The following is a 13,098-nucleotide window of genomic DNA, read 5'->3' on the forward strand; positions in this document are numbered from 1 at the left end:
TTTCGAGAATGTTCTTCTTCACCTGCAAGTGACCCCATTCAGACTGCGTAGCAGAGTAGTCGTCATGAAGTGATAAGACACAGCAAGATCCTTCTCTTTCTGTTCCTTTCAATTCACCTGAGATTGGAGATCCAAAGTGGCTCTTGTGCCAAAACATATTGCAACTAAAGCGAGCAATATTTGTCAATAGATCATTGTTGGCGCGAGCGAGCGAGAGAAGACCAGAGATGGAATTGCCCATTTTGCAACTTTCTTGGCTAAAACCTCTGGAAGACTCAACGTGGCTTTGACCCGGTGATCATGAGACTTAACTTGACTTTGATTTTAACTGCATAACTTTGGCACTTCTCATTATATAAGCAAGTGGACCTTTGTTGGAAAATATGTGGTTTCAGTGAACATGTCGGTGTTTAAATTAAATATCCATCCATCCATTTTCTCATCCGTTTATCCTCACAAGGGTCGCTGGGTGTTCCGGAGCCTATCCCAGCAGTCTTCAGGCAGTAGGCAGGGTACACCCTGAACTGGTTGCCAACCTATTGCAGGGCACACATAGACAAACAACCATCTGCGCTCACACTCACACCTAGGGCCGATTTTAGAGTGTTCCATTAACCTGCCACACATGTTTTTGGAATGTAGGAGGAAACCGGAGTACACAGAGAAAACCCATGCATGCCCGGGGAGAACATGCAAACTACACACAGGGAGGCTGAGCTGGAATTGAACCTGGTACCTCCGCACTGTGAAGGCGACGCGCTAACCACTGGACCACTAAATATATCCATCCATCCATTTCCCACCGCTTATCCGGGTCGGGTCGCGGGGGCGGCAGCTTTCGGAGGGAAGCCCAGACTTCCCTCTCCCCAGCCACTTCATCGAGTTCTTCCTGGCGGATCCCGAGGCGTTCCCAGGCCAGCTGGGTGACATAGTCTCTCCAGCGTGTCCTGGGTCGTCCGCGGGGTCTCCTGCCAGTGGGACATGCCCGGAACACCTCAGCAGGGAGGCATCCGAAACAGATGCCCGAGCCACCTCATCAGATGCCCCGAGAAGCGGCTCTACTCTGAGCCCCTTTCTAAGGGAAAGCCCAGACACCCTGCGGAGAAAACTCATTTCGGCCGCTTGTATCCGGGATCTCGTTCTTTCGGTCACGACCCTTAGCTCGTGACCATAGATGAGGGTTGGGACGTAGATCGACCGTTAAATTGAGACCCCTTCACTGAGCCCTTTCGCTCAGCTCCTTCTTGACCATGACAGACTGATACAACGTCTGCATCACAGCAGACGCTGCAACGATCCTAAGTGCTCTGAACAGGAGGCTGTAATTATAAAATATTCACATTATACTGCAAAATGTTTGCGGTTCTGCTTTTTTCCTCAGGTATTCATATCAAGATGATTCGGATTTTAAATGAAAAGCAGCCGTCTGTCTGCCCCTTCCCCCAACCATCTCTCTTCATTAAACATGACAATTTGGCAAACAGATGGACTAGACTTAGAAATAATGGATTTCGTTAGCATAAAACATTGAAGGCTTTGCTTTCTGCTTGCGGTGTCGCTCGTCGTATAAAAAGGTATTAAGGCAAGACATTTCAATAGTTGCAGCTTTAATGTTGGGCCAGTAGCCATTTAATGTTTTCACCAGCATTATAAATTGCAAAATCTCATACAAATTCCCATCAGCCATAAAACACTTTCATGGACGAATATATGGCTGACATTTTTTGTGCCTGTATGTGTGTTTGTGTGTGTGTGTTTTGTTTTAGGCTCAAGGAAAAGGTCACTTTTTCCAACCAAGGCATCACTTGGGTCTATCTGTGCATGGCCCTGCTGCTTACCGAAAGAGCAGCTTGACTAAACCCCTCCCCCCATATGTCTGGACCTCTTGCATGTGACAATGAAGCGGAATAAAGTAGCAGTATTCCCACACTGAACTGATTTCGTCTGAGAGCATAGAACCGCGTGTTGAAAGTAGTGAAAGCAAACAGCAGCTGAGGCTAATGTTATCTATCCACTTCTCACAAGTCGCTTCACGCACCCACGCACAGGCACTTGCGCAAACACACACACGCTCAATGTGAAAAAACATTTTTTTTTAAAAACCTTAGTCGGCATTCAGCTGCCTGATTTTCCTTGTACACAAAACGTTGTAATGGTCGATGTGTAACATGAAGCAGAAATAAGTATTTAAATGACATTTATTTTGTTGTTGTTTTCCAACAACAAACTTATAATGATCACCGTACCAAGCCAGTCAATGCTTTCTAATGGCCAATGACTCCAGCAGCAACTCATTTATTTCAGCATGTGTGAAAACCAAACACGAGTTCCAAACTTTATGACGGATGATTGTTCATCTGAAATTGAACAATTGCTGCAAATGATCTTGCACAACCATTTGGAGCTGATGATGCGTAATTATTTTACAGGACAGAAGAACTGTCCAAATCCAGGCCAGGAAAATGTTCTATAAAATTTGATTGTGTTTCAGAATGATGAAAAGGAGTTGCAATCTCCACAAATAATAGATTAGAACTGTTGCTTCTTCGTGAGTGTGTCGTAATGTGCATGTGTTCGATTCAAATGATAATAAACCAGGAAAAGCCAATCGCGAACCATATCCCCGAGTGACTGGTTTGACACCAGACCACATTGGGCTCATTGTACTGAGGAAACAAAAACAATGTTAACATTCCCACTGTAGTATTTGCTCTGGTGGTGCATATTTAGACATAATGACCATTCGGACATTGTATCGGTCTGTCGTGGTGAAGAAGGAGCTGAGCCAAAGGGCGAAGCTCTCAATTTACCGGTCGATCTACATTCCAACACTCACCTATGGTCACGAGCTATGGGTCGTGACCGAAAGAACGAGATCCCGGATACAAGCGGCCGAAATGAGTTTTCTCCGCAGGGTGTCCGGGCTCTCCCTTAGAGATAAGGTGAGAAGCTCAGTCATCCGGGAGGGGCTCAGAGTCGAGCCGCTTCTCCTCCACATCGAGAGGAGCCAGATGAGGTGGCTTGGGCATCTGATTCGGATGCCCTCTGAGCGTCTCCCCGGTGAGGTGTTCCGGTCATGTCCCACCGGGAGGAGACCCCGAGGAAGACCCAGGACACGCTGGAGGGACTATGTCACCCAGCTGGCCTGGGAACGCCTCGGTATCCCCCGGGGAGAGCTGGAAGAAGTAGCTAGGGAGAGGGAAGTCTGGGCATCCCTGCTAAAGCTGTTGCCCCCGCGACCCGGCCCCGGATAAGCGGTAGATGATGGATGGATGGATGGATGGATGGATGGACCATTCAGAAATGACAAACTTTTTACTCACCTCCAAAGGGTGCTCTCAGTGACACTGCCAATATGAAAGTCGTACAGCTTGGTTAGTATCAGGATAACCTGGAAATGAAGAATTCAGTTTTACCAACCTTGTAACAAGAATGGTTCACTTTAACAAATATATGTGGAAATAAATAATTGTGGACTATGGTAGATGTGTAATCAGGTGATAATTTTCTCCGTTTTCTTTTTTAACTATTATGGAAGTGAGTGCCAGAGATGAGGGACGGCATGGCTCTGGCCCGATAAGAGGAGCGACAGGTTAGATGAACGGTGATGAGTATGGAGGAGGAATAACAGTGGCATAGTGATTTGGCACCAGGATAGATGAAAGAAGAAAAAACAAAACTGTCAAATTAGAGACGGGAGAATGCCATTTTAATCATTACGCTGACTAGCAGTCACTGCATGTTCTATGGGGATGTGTTCAAAGGAGTTTTAGGAAGGATGTAGGCATCCAACACAGTTCTGGATAGTTTATGATGATTGCTTTTGGCTGTTAGGAAGGAGAAAGTAGTTAATGTTGCATACAGTAAGTGGAGGTCTGCTGGCTGTGTTATGTTATTGAAATGTGCGTTGAAGAATAATGTGCAAGGGTGTAGAAGTTGACATTCAGACTCTTGGTGGACGCAAGGACAAAGGACCCACCAGAATTATATGACTTGAACAAGGAGAGAGGTGGAGATGAAATCCAATGGGAGTTAAGTCTGTCAAGTTTGGTCAATAATTAATGTCTAAAGCGTCACGGAGGTCAAGGGGGATAAGCATCACAAAGAATCCAGAATTCATTGCTATCAACAGGTCCTTGGATTAAGCAGGGCTGTCTCATGACTGTGACTGAATGAAACCACACTCGAGAGCTTCAAACATATTGTTGCTGAAAAGGAGAATGTGGACTTGGTTGAGCTGCTGTTATTTTATTTTATTTTATGGGGGAGGGGGTGGGGGCAATACAAGCGGTGGGTTGGAGAGTGGGCACTGATGAATTCCAGATAGAGATCTGGCAGGTTTATGGATGGCCATGATATCGCACTAAGCCTATAAATAGCAAGGAGTTGGAGGAATGATGTTATGAAGTTGAATAACGAGCATTGATGGATGTCCCATTTTAGACAAAATTATCTCAGCAAAATAGTTGGAGTTTCTAAAGAACCCTTTCCTGCCATGGTTTAAACAAAAAAAAAAGTAATAATAAAAGTGCCATGCCTTCTGCAATACAAAAATGCCCATGGAACAATCCTACCCTGCATAAGATACCATTGATGATTTGAGAGGAAAAGGACAAAAAACACATTGTATGGCCACATTCATTCATTCATTCATTCATTCATCTTCCGAGCCGCTTGATCCTCACTAGGGTCGCGGGGGGTGCTGGAGCCCATCCCAGCTGTCTCCGGGCAGCAGGCGGGGGACACCCTGAATCGGTTGCCAGCCAATCGCAGGGCACACAGAGACGAACAACCATTCGCACTCACACTCACACCTAGGGACAATTTAGAGCGTCCAATCAGCCTGCCATGCATGTTTTTGGAATGTGGGAGGAAACCGGAGCACCCGGAGAAAACCCACGCAGGCCCGGGGAGAACATGCAAACTCCACACAGGGAGGCCGGAGCTGGAATCGAACCCGGTACCTCTGCACTGTGAAGCCGACGCGCTAACCACTGGACTACCGGGTGTATGGCCACAATTATCCTCAAACCTTGATCCAATTGAGCACCTGGGAAGCATGCTTTAAAGGAAGATCTATGATGACAGTGGATGGCCATATACCTCCAAACAGCAATTGGGATACAGTTTTTGCATTCTCAAATACCGAAGTGTGCAGTTCGGATCCTCGAGGGCCGGTATTATGATGTTTCATAGGTCTCCCTGCTCCAACAAACCTGATTCAAATGACCAGCTCATGCTCATGAGCAAGCTCTGCAGAAGCTTGATAACGACCCTGATCATTTGAATCAGGTATGTTGGAGCAGGGAGACCTATGAATCATCCAGGATATCAACCGACCCACCTCTGCACCATGAACAAGACTGTTTTATATATATATACAGTATATCAGTGGCGATTGCTCTCGGACTGCAAGGGAAGCTTGTCTTCCCCTAAAATGTCAAGGAATGAGTGATCAAATATATGAATGTACATTTCTGTGCGTGTAGATGTCATTGACTAAATGGAATGGGCCTCGCGCTTGGGTGTCAGCATAGAGGCGCGTCCTCCAGGTGGCGGATGGAGGAAGCTTCCTGGGAACTACTCGGGAGGTTGGGTCCTGACCTACAGGATCCCGTGGACCAGACACTGTTGTGATTCGGTTTAGGGACCAACATGTGGCACTGTAGGGCTCCTCAGTGTTGGGTCATTGTTGCTTCTTGCTACTGTCATGTTTGTTTCAGTCATGTTTAGTTCATTGTTATGTTTTAGCTTCAGTCCTGTTTTAATCATGGTTTTTGTTTGTTACTTTGGACTTTGTTTAGGATTTAGTTTTCTATGTTTTAAATACAATTCTTCAAATACACCCTACTCCTCCCTCCTGCCTGCTTTTTGGGGTCCACCACCACCTTACTACGTGACAGAATGACCCAACCACCTGGACCCCACAGGTTCTACGGACTGTTCCCTATTCCACAGTGTGCCTGGTGGAGCGCGTCTGCGGCCGACACCCTTTCCACTTTCAGGCAGTGTGTGTGCCTTTTTGTTGAATCAAATGTTTTAATAATGTTTGCCTTTCATTTATTGTTTTGTCATGTCATTTGTATGTATGTTTCATGTCGTTGCTTGTGACCAGTTCTCACGGCTTGCCAATGAATAAACCCTGTATTTTTCTGGATTTCGCGTTGTACTTCAAGCTGCATCTGTGAGCTACATATGAATCAATGTTTTGATTGTAGTAGTTTGAAAGTTCTGTTTAAGTGCTTTGTTAGAGTTCCAGCGGTTGTGAAAATTCCATATGAATAAAGCTGTATTGTATTGTATTCCCTTTAGCATAGCTCTATCTAGTGGATTCATCATGCAACTGCAGCCACTATTGTCCTGTAGCTTCTATTCTATGCGCCTTAGAATGAAGTGCGCCCTATACTTGAAAACAGTTTTAAAATAGGCCATTCATCGAAGATGCGCCTTATAATGTGAAGCGCCTTATGGTGTAGAAAATACGGTAATTGTCCACCTTTGCATTGGTCTCTTTATTAAGGAAACATTTGTTTTTACACAGGTATTGACCCACACTCCATACAAACTTCACATTGACACCTAACATCAAAACGTGTTGCTTTGACGTAGTCGTGGAAACTGCTGACTGCATCTGCTGTCCTGCATGCCAAAGTTGCTTACTTCCTCTGGTTTCCTTGTCTTGTTTTGCAATGCATAAGCACATTTCACCACATCATGAACCTAGCTATATGTCAACAACATGGACTATTGTATCTCAAACTTCTTGATCAGCCCATGACTGCACAAATAAAGCGTAAACAATACTTGGACAAGACAGCTGATTTTTATTTATTTTGCAAAGCTTAGAAATTAATTGGCTTCGGTGGACGATAAAGGATTTGGCTTTCTCTGGAAAATAGCTATTTTTGTTGACATGCATGACATTGCTGGAAGTTCATTTCTCACATGATGGTATGAAGAAGTCTTTAGAAACACTTTACTTGTCAAGCTTGAGTGCAGCTGTGAAAGTCTCTGTCAACCAATTAGAGCAAAAAAGGTCATACAAAGCCAGCAAGACATGGAGATAAAAGCCTCATTTTTAGTGTGTCATGGTTACATTTTGACCATCACACATTTCCCAGAGCTATTCAGTTCAGTTAGCAAGTCGGGAGAAAAGGCGACTGCACTCATGTCAATGGATATCTAAATAAACCGTTGCCATAAATAGCACCAAAAACCATACTTGATTAGATTCAATCCTTGCAATAGTTTGCCACGGGCATCTTTTTAAAAAAAAACAATCAAATAGTTTCTATTTAGTCTTGGTAAAAAAAACATCTTGCCCTTCTCTTGTCCAGCACATGAAGGTCATCCATCATGTGCACCAACAGTCAAAAATATGATTAAAACCAAATGACACTTCCAAACCCTATGGATTTTTTTTGACCCCTCTATGTGCTCGTGAAAGCATCTGACCCCTTGTGTAGCGTGCTCGAATGACATAAATGACCATGACATTTATTTCTGCTATTCATCAAGAAGTTTCACCCACTGGTTTAAGAGCATGTGGGTGTGGAGTATGTGTGAGAGAGAAAACGATGACGACATATCCTGTTATTTTGCTCGAAACTTTTCTTTGATCAATCTTAATCACTTAGCTTCTCTCTATCTGCCTCTCCCTCTTTTCAACTAAAAGCTTTGTCAGGAGAGTCGTCTTCATGATGGTTGACCTCGTTAAATCGGCCTCTTGAAGATTATTTTGTCCTGCAACTTCTGCACATACATTTTGATGCATGACTGAAAACAATGTCAATGCAAAATTCAATTACCCACAATGCTCGAGCATCCTCTTACTTATACGACTATAAACTTCCTATCTCACTGGGCGAATCCTCTTTTTGTAGCAATGCCAGGCACTTCTTTACTATAAATAGTCCCCCAGAAAGGCAAGGTAATCAAAATGTCAGGATTTTGGAATGAAGACTGATTGCCTTAGCTGTTAACGTAAGTTTCCCCATTTGACTGATATATCATTTAGGTTGATCTCCCGAGATCAACTCGAAGGATTATGAGCGCCAAATCTCCAAGAGGAGACTCAGCACTTCTCAAACTAGGTGCAGTAAAGATTTAGCGGCAATCGTGGCGGGACATCTCTCTTCTCTCAGATTGTCTTCAGCTACCTTTTGCCTGTACTCTTAACCAACCCCCTCTCTCACATTTACTGCTGCCTTCTTCTCCCCTAGCCATTTTGGGTCATTCTCTATGGCGAGTTTTCATTGCTCTCATACTGTCTCCAAGTTTAAAAGCTTTCATTAAAATAGCTGGCTTTCCCCAGGACAGGAAAGATGAATTCACCAATCCTAAAGCTGACATCTCTTCTCATTTAACCCATTCAGTATTGGATGGGGAAGTAAATTAATCATTTATTCAATAGCTTCAGCTTCACACCGTTATATAGAGTTCAATTTATAATTCCCAAATAATCCCCCTTTGTGGTTTGTTATCTGTGAAGTTGCCCATTTGTGTTTTTCTGCTGCATTGCAAAAACTGTCCGAAAATCATTTTGATTTTTGTGCTGCATCTGACTTAAATGAAAGTGGTCCAATCTTTTGGTTCCAGAGTGTTTGTTGTTACATCGTGTGGACTTGATGTGGACCTTTTTCAGCATTTTTTGGCCACGACATTCATCAAGGAGGAGACTCTGTGCTTGGTGGTTGCGCCTTCTCGGCAGCATGGGTATACCAGCACTGTTTTTGACTGGAGGAATGTGGGCGCCATTTGACTGTCGTTGCTGGACAGTCCCGGGGCGCTTGTGTCTTGCGCCTGTAATGGGCAGCATTTTTCACAGCCCCGCTTTGTTCAGCGGAGAGATCGGTGCTGTTGAACGGTCTGCGGCTGGATGGATGGAGGTCTTGAGGAGCCGACGATGAGAAGAAAGGAGCGTTGGCGCGGAGTGCCGATGCGGATTTGGAGCTGGGAGTCGCGGCTTGGAGTTTGAAGCGGATTACGTGGGACAGGAGAAGTGAACTAATCTCTTTTCGTCAATGGATGCTACAGCTTCGTGTTTGCTTTCAAAACTTAGCTTGTAGCAGACGTGTGCACGTTTTCAGCATGACGTCTCTGATCCACTGGAGAAAGGACACTTTGATCCTCTCCTCTTTCATCTAGAACTGCTTCAGACAACAGCAGCTCCTATATTTCGTTGTTCTACTTCTTACTTTCATAACTTTGCTGCTGTGAATTGGGAATTTCTCCATTGTGAGACTAATAAAGGTTTTCTTCTTCTTTTTCTTCGTCTCTTCAATTTTTGTTGTTTCTTCAGTTTATAATCAAGTAATGTGTAAACTACGGGTCACTGATGGTGTAGTGGCAAATTCACTTGTCTGGGGTCTCATCGAACCCTCACCTGAAGTCTTCCAGGATCGGTTTTAACTCCCCGTGACCCTGAACAGAAAAGGTGCTACAGAAAATGGATGAATGTGTAAAATGTTTGATTCATTTTAAAAATACAGTGGAACCATTGTTTAGAAATTAAACGTGTAAATCCGACATTTTGTACCCAGAGGTAATTGAAATCCCACTGAAATGAATGGAAAATGCAATTAAGCCATTCCAGCCTCAAAACTAAATTCCGTGTGCGTTTAAAAACTATATAAAATAAAAGGGCAATACAGAATTAAGTGAAAATATTATTGAGAATTAACGCACAAAATACACATGATACCTGTTTATGGCTACTACAACAGGACAGCGGTTCCTCCATTAATAAGCAAGTCTTCTTCCATCATAACGTAGGAATATTTTGATTCAGTTGATTTTTTTTCCATTTAAATCGTTTCAAATTCATTGGTTGATTTTGGCATAACGAACAAGGGAAACTTCTCCTTTATTTTTCAGATTTTTTTTTTCATAAAGTCGGATATCACTGTCATTTAACCCTTTCAGGGACACATTTTTATTTCTGGCGATGCTTTTCAATCAATCCCTGCCGATCACTCAATCTTTCTTTTGATCAATTTGATCCAACCCCCCCCTCCCCAAAAAAATTATCATTCATTCATTCATTCATCTTCCGTACCGCTTGATCCTCACTAGGGTCGCGGTGGGTGCTGCAGCCCATCCCAGCCGTCTCCGGGCAGTAGGCGGGGGACACCCTGAATCGTTTGCCAGCCAATCACAGGGCACACAGAGACGAACAACCATCCACGCTCACACTCACACCTAGGGACAATTTTAGAGTGTTCAATCAGCCTGCCATGCATATTTTTGGAATGTGGGAGGAAACCGGAGCACCCGGAGAAAACCCACACAGGCCCGGGGAGAACATGCAAACTCCACACAGGGAGGCCGGAGCTGGAATCGAACCCGGTACCTCTGCACTGTGAAGCCGACGTGCTAACCACTGGACTACCGGTAATAATAATCCAGTTTCATCGCAATTAAAACCTAATGTGGTAGGTAGCCTTCAATTCACTCAATTATTGATTAAGTTATTGTTCACGTGTCTGAAAATAAACATCCTAAAGGTGTGATACTTATGTGAATTGTTGAACTATTAAAGCGACAGTTGTAAGAGACACACTAACACATTCATTAACAGCAGGTTCCCTTCTTTTTTCTCCTGTAACGGAAATAATGAACAGTACTCTTCTGCCTAATGTGGGTTGTTTATAGAGCCTCCTCGCTTATAAAGTTAATATGTGTTCAAATTTTAATTTGTTTTTCAATAGCTATTTTCTTCCCTTTATTGGCGTGTAGTCTCTCACTACACAGCGATTCTCTCTCTTTCTCTCACTTGTCTCTCCCTCGCTCCAGTTTGTGTAGTCATGGCGCCATATGTCTATAAGATGGGTGCCCAATATGTCGATCGCGATCGACCGGTAGCCCGCGGACTGGTACCAATTGTAACGCGAGGAGTGCAGGGGGTTATGGGGAAATTATTCTTATTATTATTTTCATTCAAAGTTTGTTTCTGGGGCGGCCCGGTAGTCCAGTGGTTAGCACGTCGGCTTCACAGTGCAGAGGTACCGGGTTCGATTCCAGCTCCGGCCTCCCTGTGTGGAGTTTGCATGTTCTCCCTGCGTGGGTTTTCTCCGGGTGCTCCGGTTTCCTCCCACATTCCAAAAATATGCATGGCAGGCTGATTGAACACTCTAAATTGTCCCTAGGTGTGAGTGTGAGTGCGAATGGTTGTTCGTCTCTGTGTGCCCTGCGATTGGCTGGCAACCGATTCAGGGTGTCCCCCGCCTACTGCCCGGAGACAGCTGGGATAGGCTCCAGCACCCCCCGCGACCCTAGTGAGGATCAAGCGGTTAGGAAAATGAATGAATGAATGAATGAATGAATGAGTTTGTTTCATGTACAATTCACCAAATGGCACTGGCAAGGAATAGAAAATGCCAGGAGAAGCGTTTTAAAAGGGTAGACATACATATGATAATTTCTGCACTGAACAGGCTGCATAAGTGGATCCCAGGCCTCCACGTCAGGTCTCGACTAAGGTTGGCAGTGATTTCCTTTTCACAGACTCAAAAAGTAATGTTCTATTTTATTTTTCTGTTCGGTTTATGTTATGGGCCATTATGGCTGTTGCTCATCGTACACGTGTGTGTATGCGTGTACATGCGGTGATGGTTCGATGGCGGGAGGTTGGTTGCTTGAAATGTAAATCTTTGGTCAGAAAAGCTTGGGCACCCCAGGTCTATAACGTCCCCCCCCCCTTCCAACCTCTGCTGAGTGTGGCCATACAAACACCGCCACACATCTTCACAAATCACATGTTTTACACATCAAAAAGCAGGCTCTAAAAACTGGATTCTAAGGTGAACAAAGTGCCGATTGGTCACAGTCGCCACATGAAAAATGCCTGTCTGGCTACCCCGGTTCTAAATAATTGATTCCCGGGAGAAAATATGGAATTTATTCATTGAAAAGAAAATGCAATATGTGTATTTACTGAACGAATCTTCAGGAAAGTTAGAATCTTATTTTGTCCTGCATTTCTGGATCATGCTTGTTATACTAAAATACTATAGAACAGTACAGGGGATTTCTGGGAACAAAATACTGTATAGTTAACTATACCTGTACTTTTCTTTTGGGGTACAGGCAATCTAAAAGACTATCACTGTACAGTGACCATTTTTTTGCTGTGTACATGACAATACGATTTCATTGATTCATTGATCCAGGTGTCGAAGCAACCCGTTCACTTCTCCAGGGAGTGTCTGCTTGTGGACTCGGAGGCTGGCCAAGTGATGCAGGTTGCAAATCCACGTACGCACTCCCCGGTCCAGGAGGTACATACAGCGTTCTGATAAGAATTTAAAGCGGTATTCACCAGGCAATGGAGGATCACAGCTTTGTGGAGTCTATACCTCATCAGAAAAGTGGTGGTAAACATGTGGGTGTGTGTTCACAATTCGCAGGAACATGGACGTGTGCAGTGTACATTGTAACTGAAGGGTATTCGATGCTGAAGACGGGGAGAGGGAAGTGGCATCACCTTTACGGGATGCTTTGCAGGTTCCCGTGTTACACTCCATTCAAGATTTTTCACTTGGTCTGTCTACTAATGAGAGGCTTTTGCTTTTGATAAAGTACTACAAATATATTGTTATTTCGTACACTAAGATACAGCGTAAACACATCCACACTTTTCATCAGTAAGGGACTATTGCTCGTTCTGCAGTTAGCTTGACTTCTTCGTGAAATACAAGGCATGACTCACAATGCTTCTGTTTACATCACGGATGACCTGCATAACCACTAGTGGGCATGTACAACACTAACAGGCCGACAGCTAGTGGGAGAAGCTGGAGACCAGGCAGTTTTGAGGGCAAATAAATAAATACATAAATAAATGACTCGTCAACTGTTAAATTCATTGTCGTCAATTTTGATTGGCGGCATAGTCATGACTAGTCGACTAATCTTGGCAGCCCAAGTTGATGTACCAAGATATTACATGAGGTTTTTCCAGTTTGATCGGATTTTGTCCTTATCGTGTATCCCCAGCCCAGAATGTTTTCTTTAGACCTGAATTGAATATAGTTGAAAAAGAACATTACAAAGACACCCTATCAATTTCACCAGACTGTCGTAGCAAATTATGTAATT

General features: G+C 44.0%; 1 protein-coding gene across 1 annotated transcript in view; it reads right to left on the reverse strand.

Annotated features, from left to right (window-relative positions):
- Positions 1-13,098, reverse strand: part of sorcs3a (sortilin related VPS10 domain containing receptor 3a) — a 116,337-nt gene that overhangs the window by 66,239 nt on the left and 37,000 nt on the right. The window contains exon 2 of the mRNA XM_052083756.1: positions 3,324-3,391. Within this exon, the coding sequence (XP_051939716.1) occupies positions 3,324-3,391 (68 nt within the window). The remainder of the gene's footprint in view (positions 1-3,323; positions 3,392-13,098) is intronic.

Source organism: Hippocampus zosterae, chromosome 13 (assembly GCF_025434085.1).
Source record: "Hippocampus zosterae strain Florida chromosome 13, ASM2543408v3, whole genome shotgun sequence".
Lineage (NCBI taxonomy): Eukaryota > Metazoa > Chordata > Actinopteri > Syngnathiformes > Syngnathidae > Hippocampus > Hippocampus zosterae.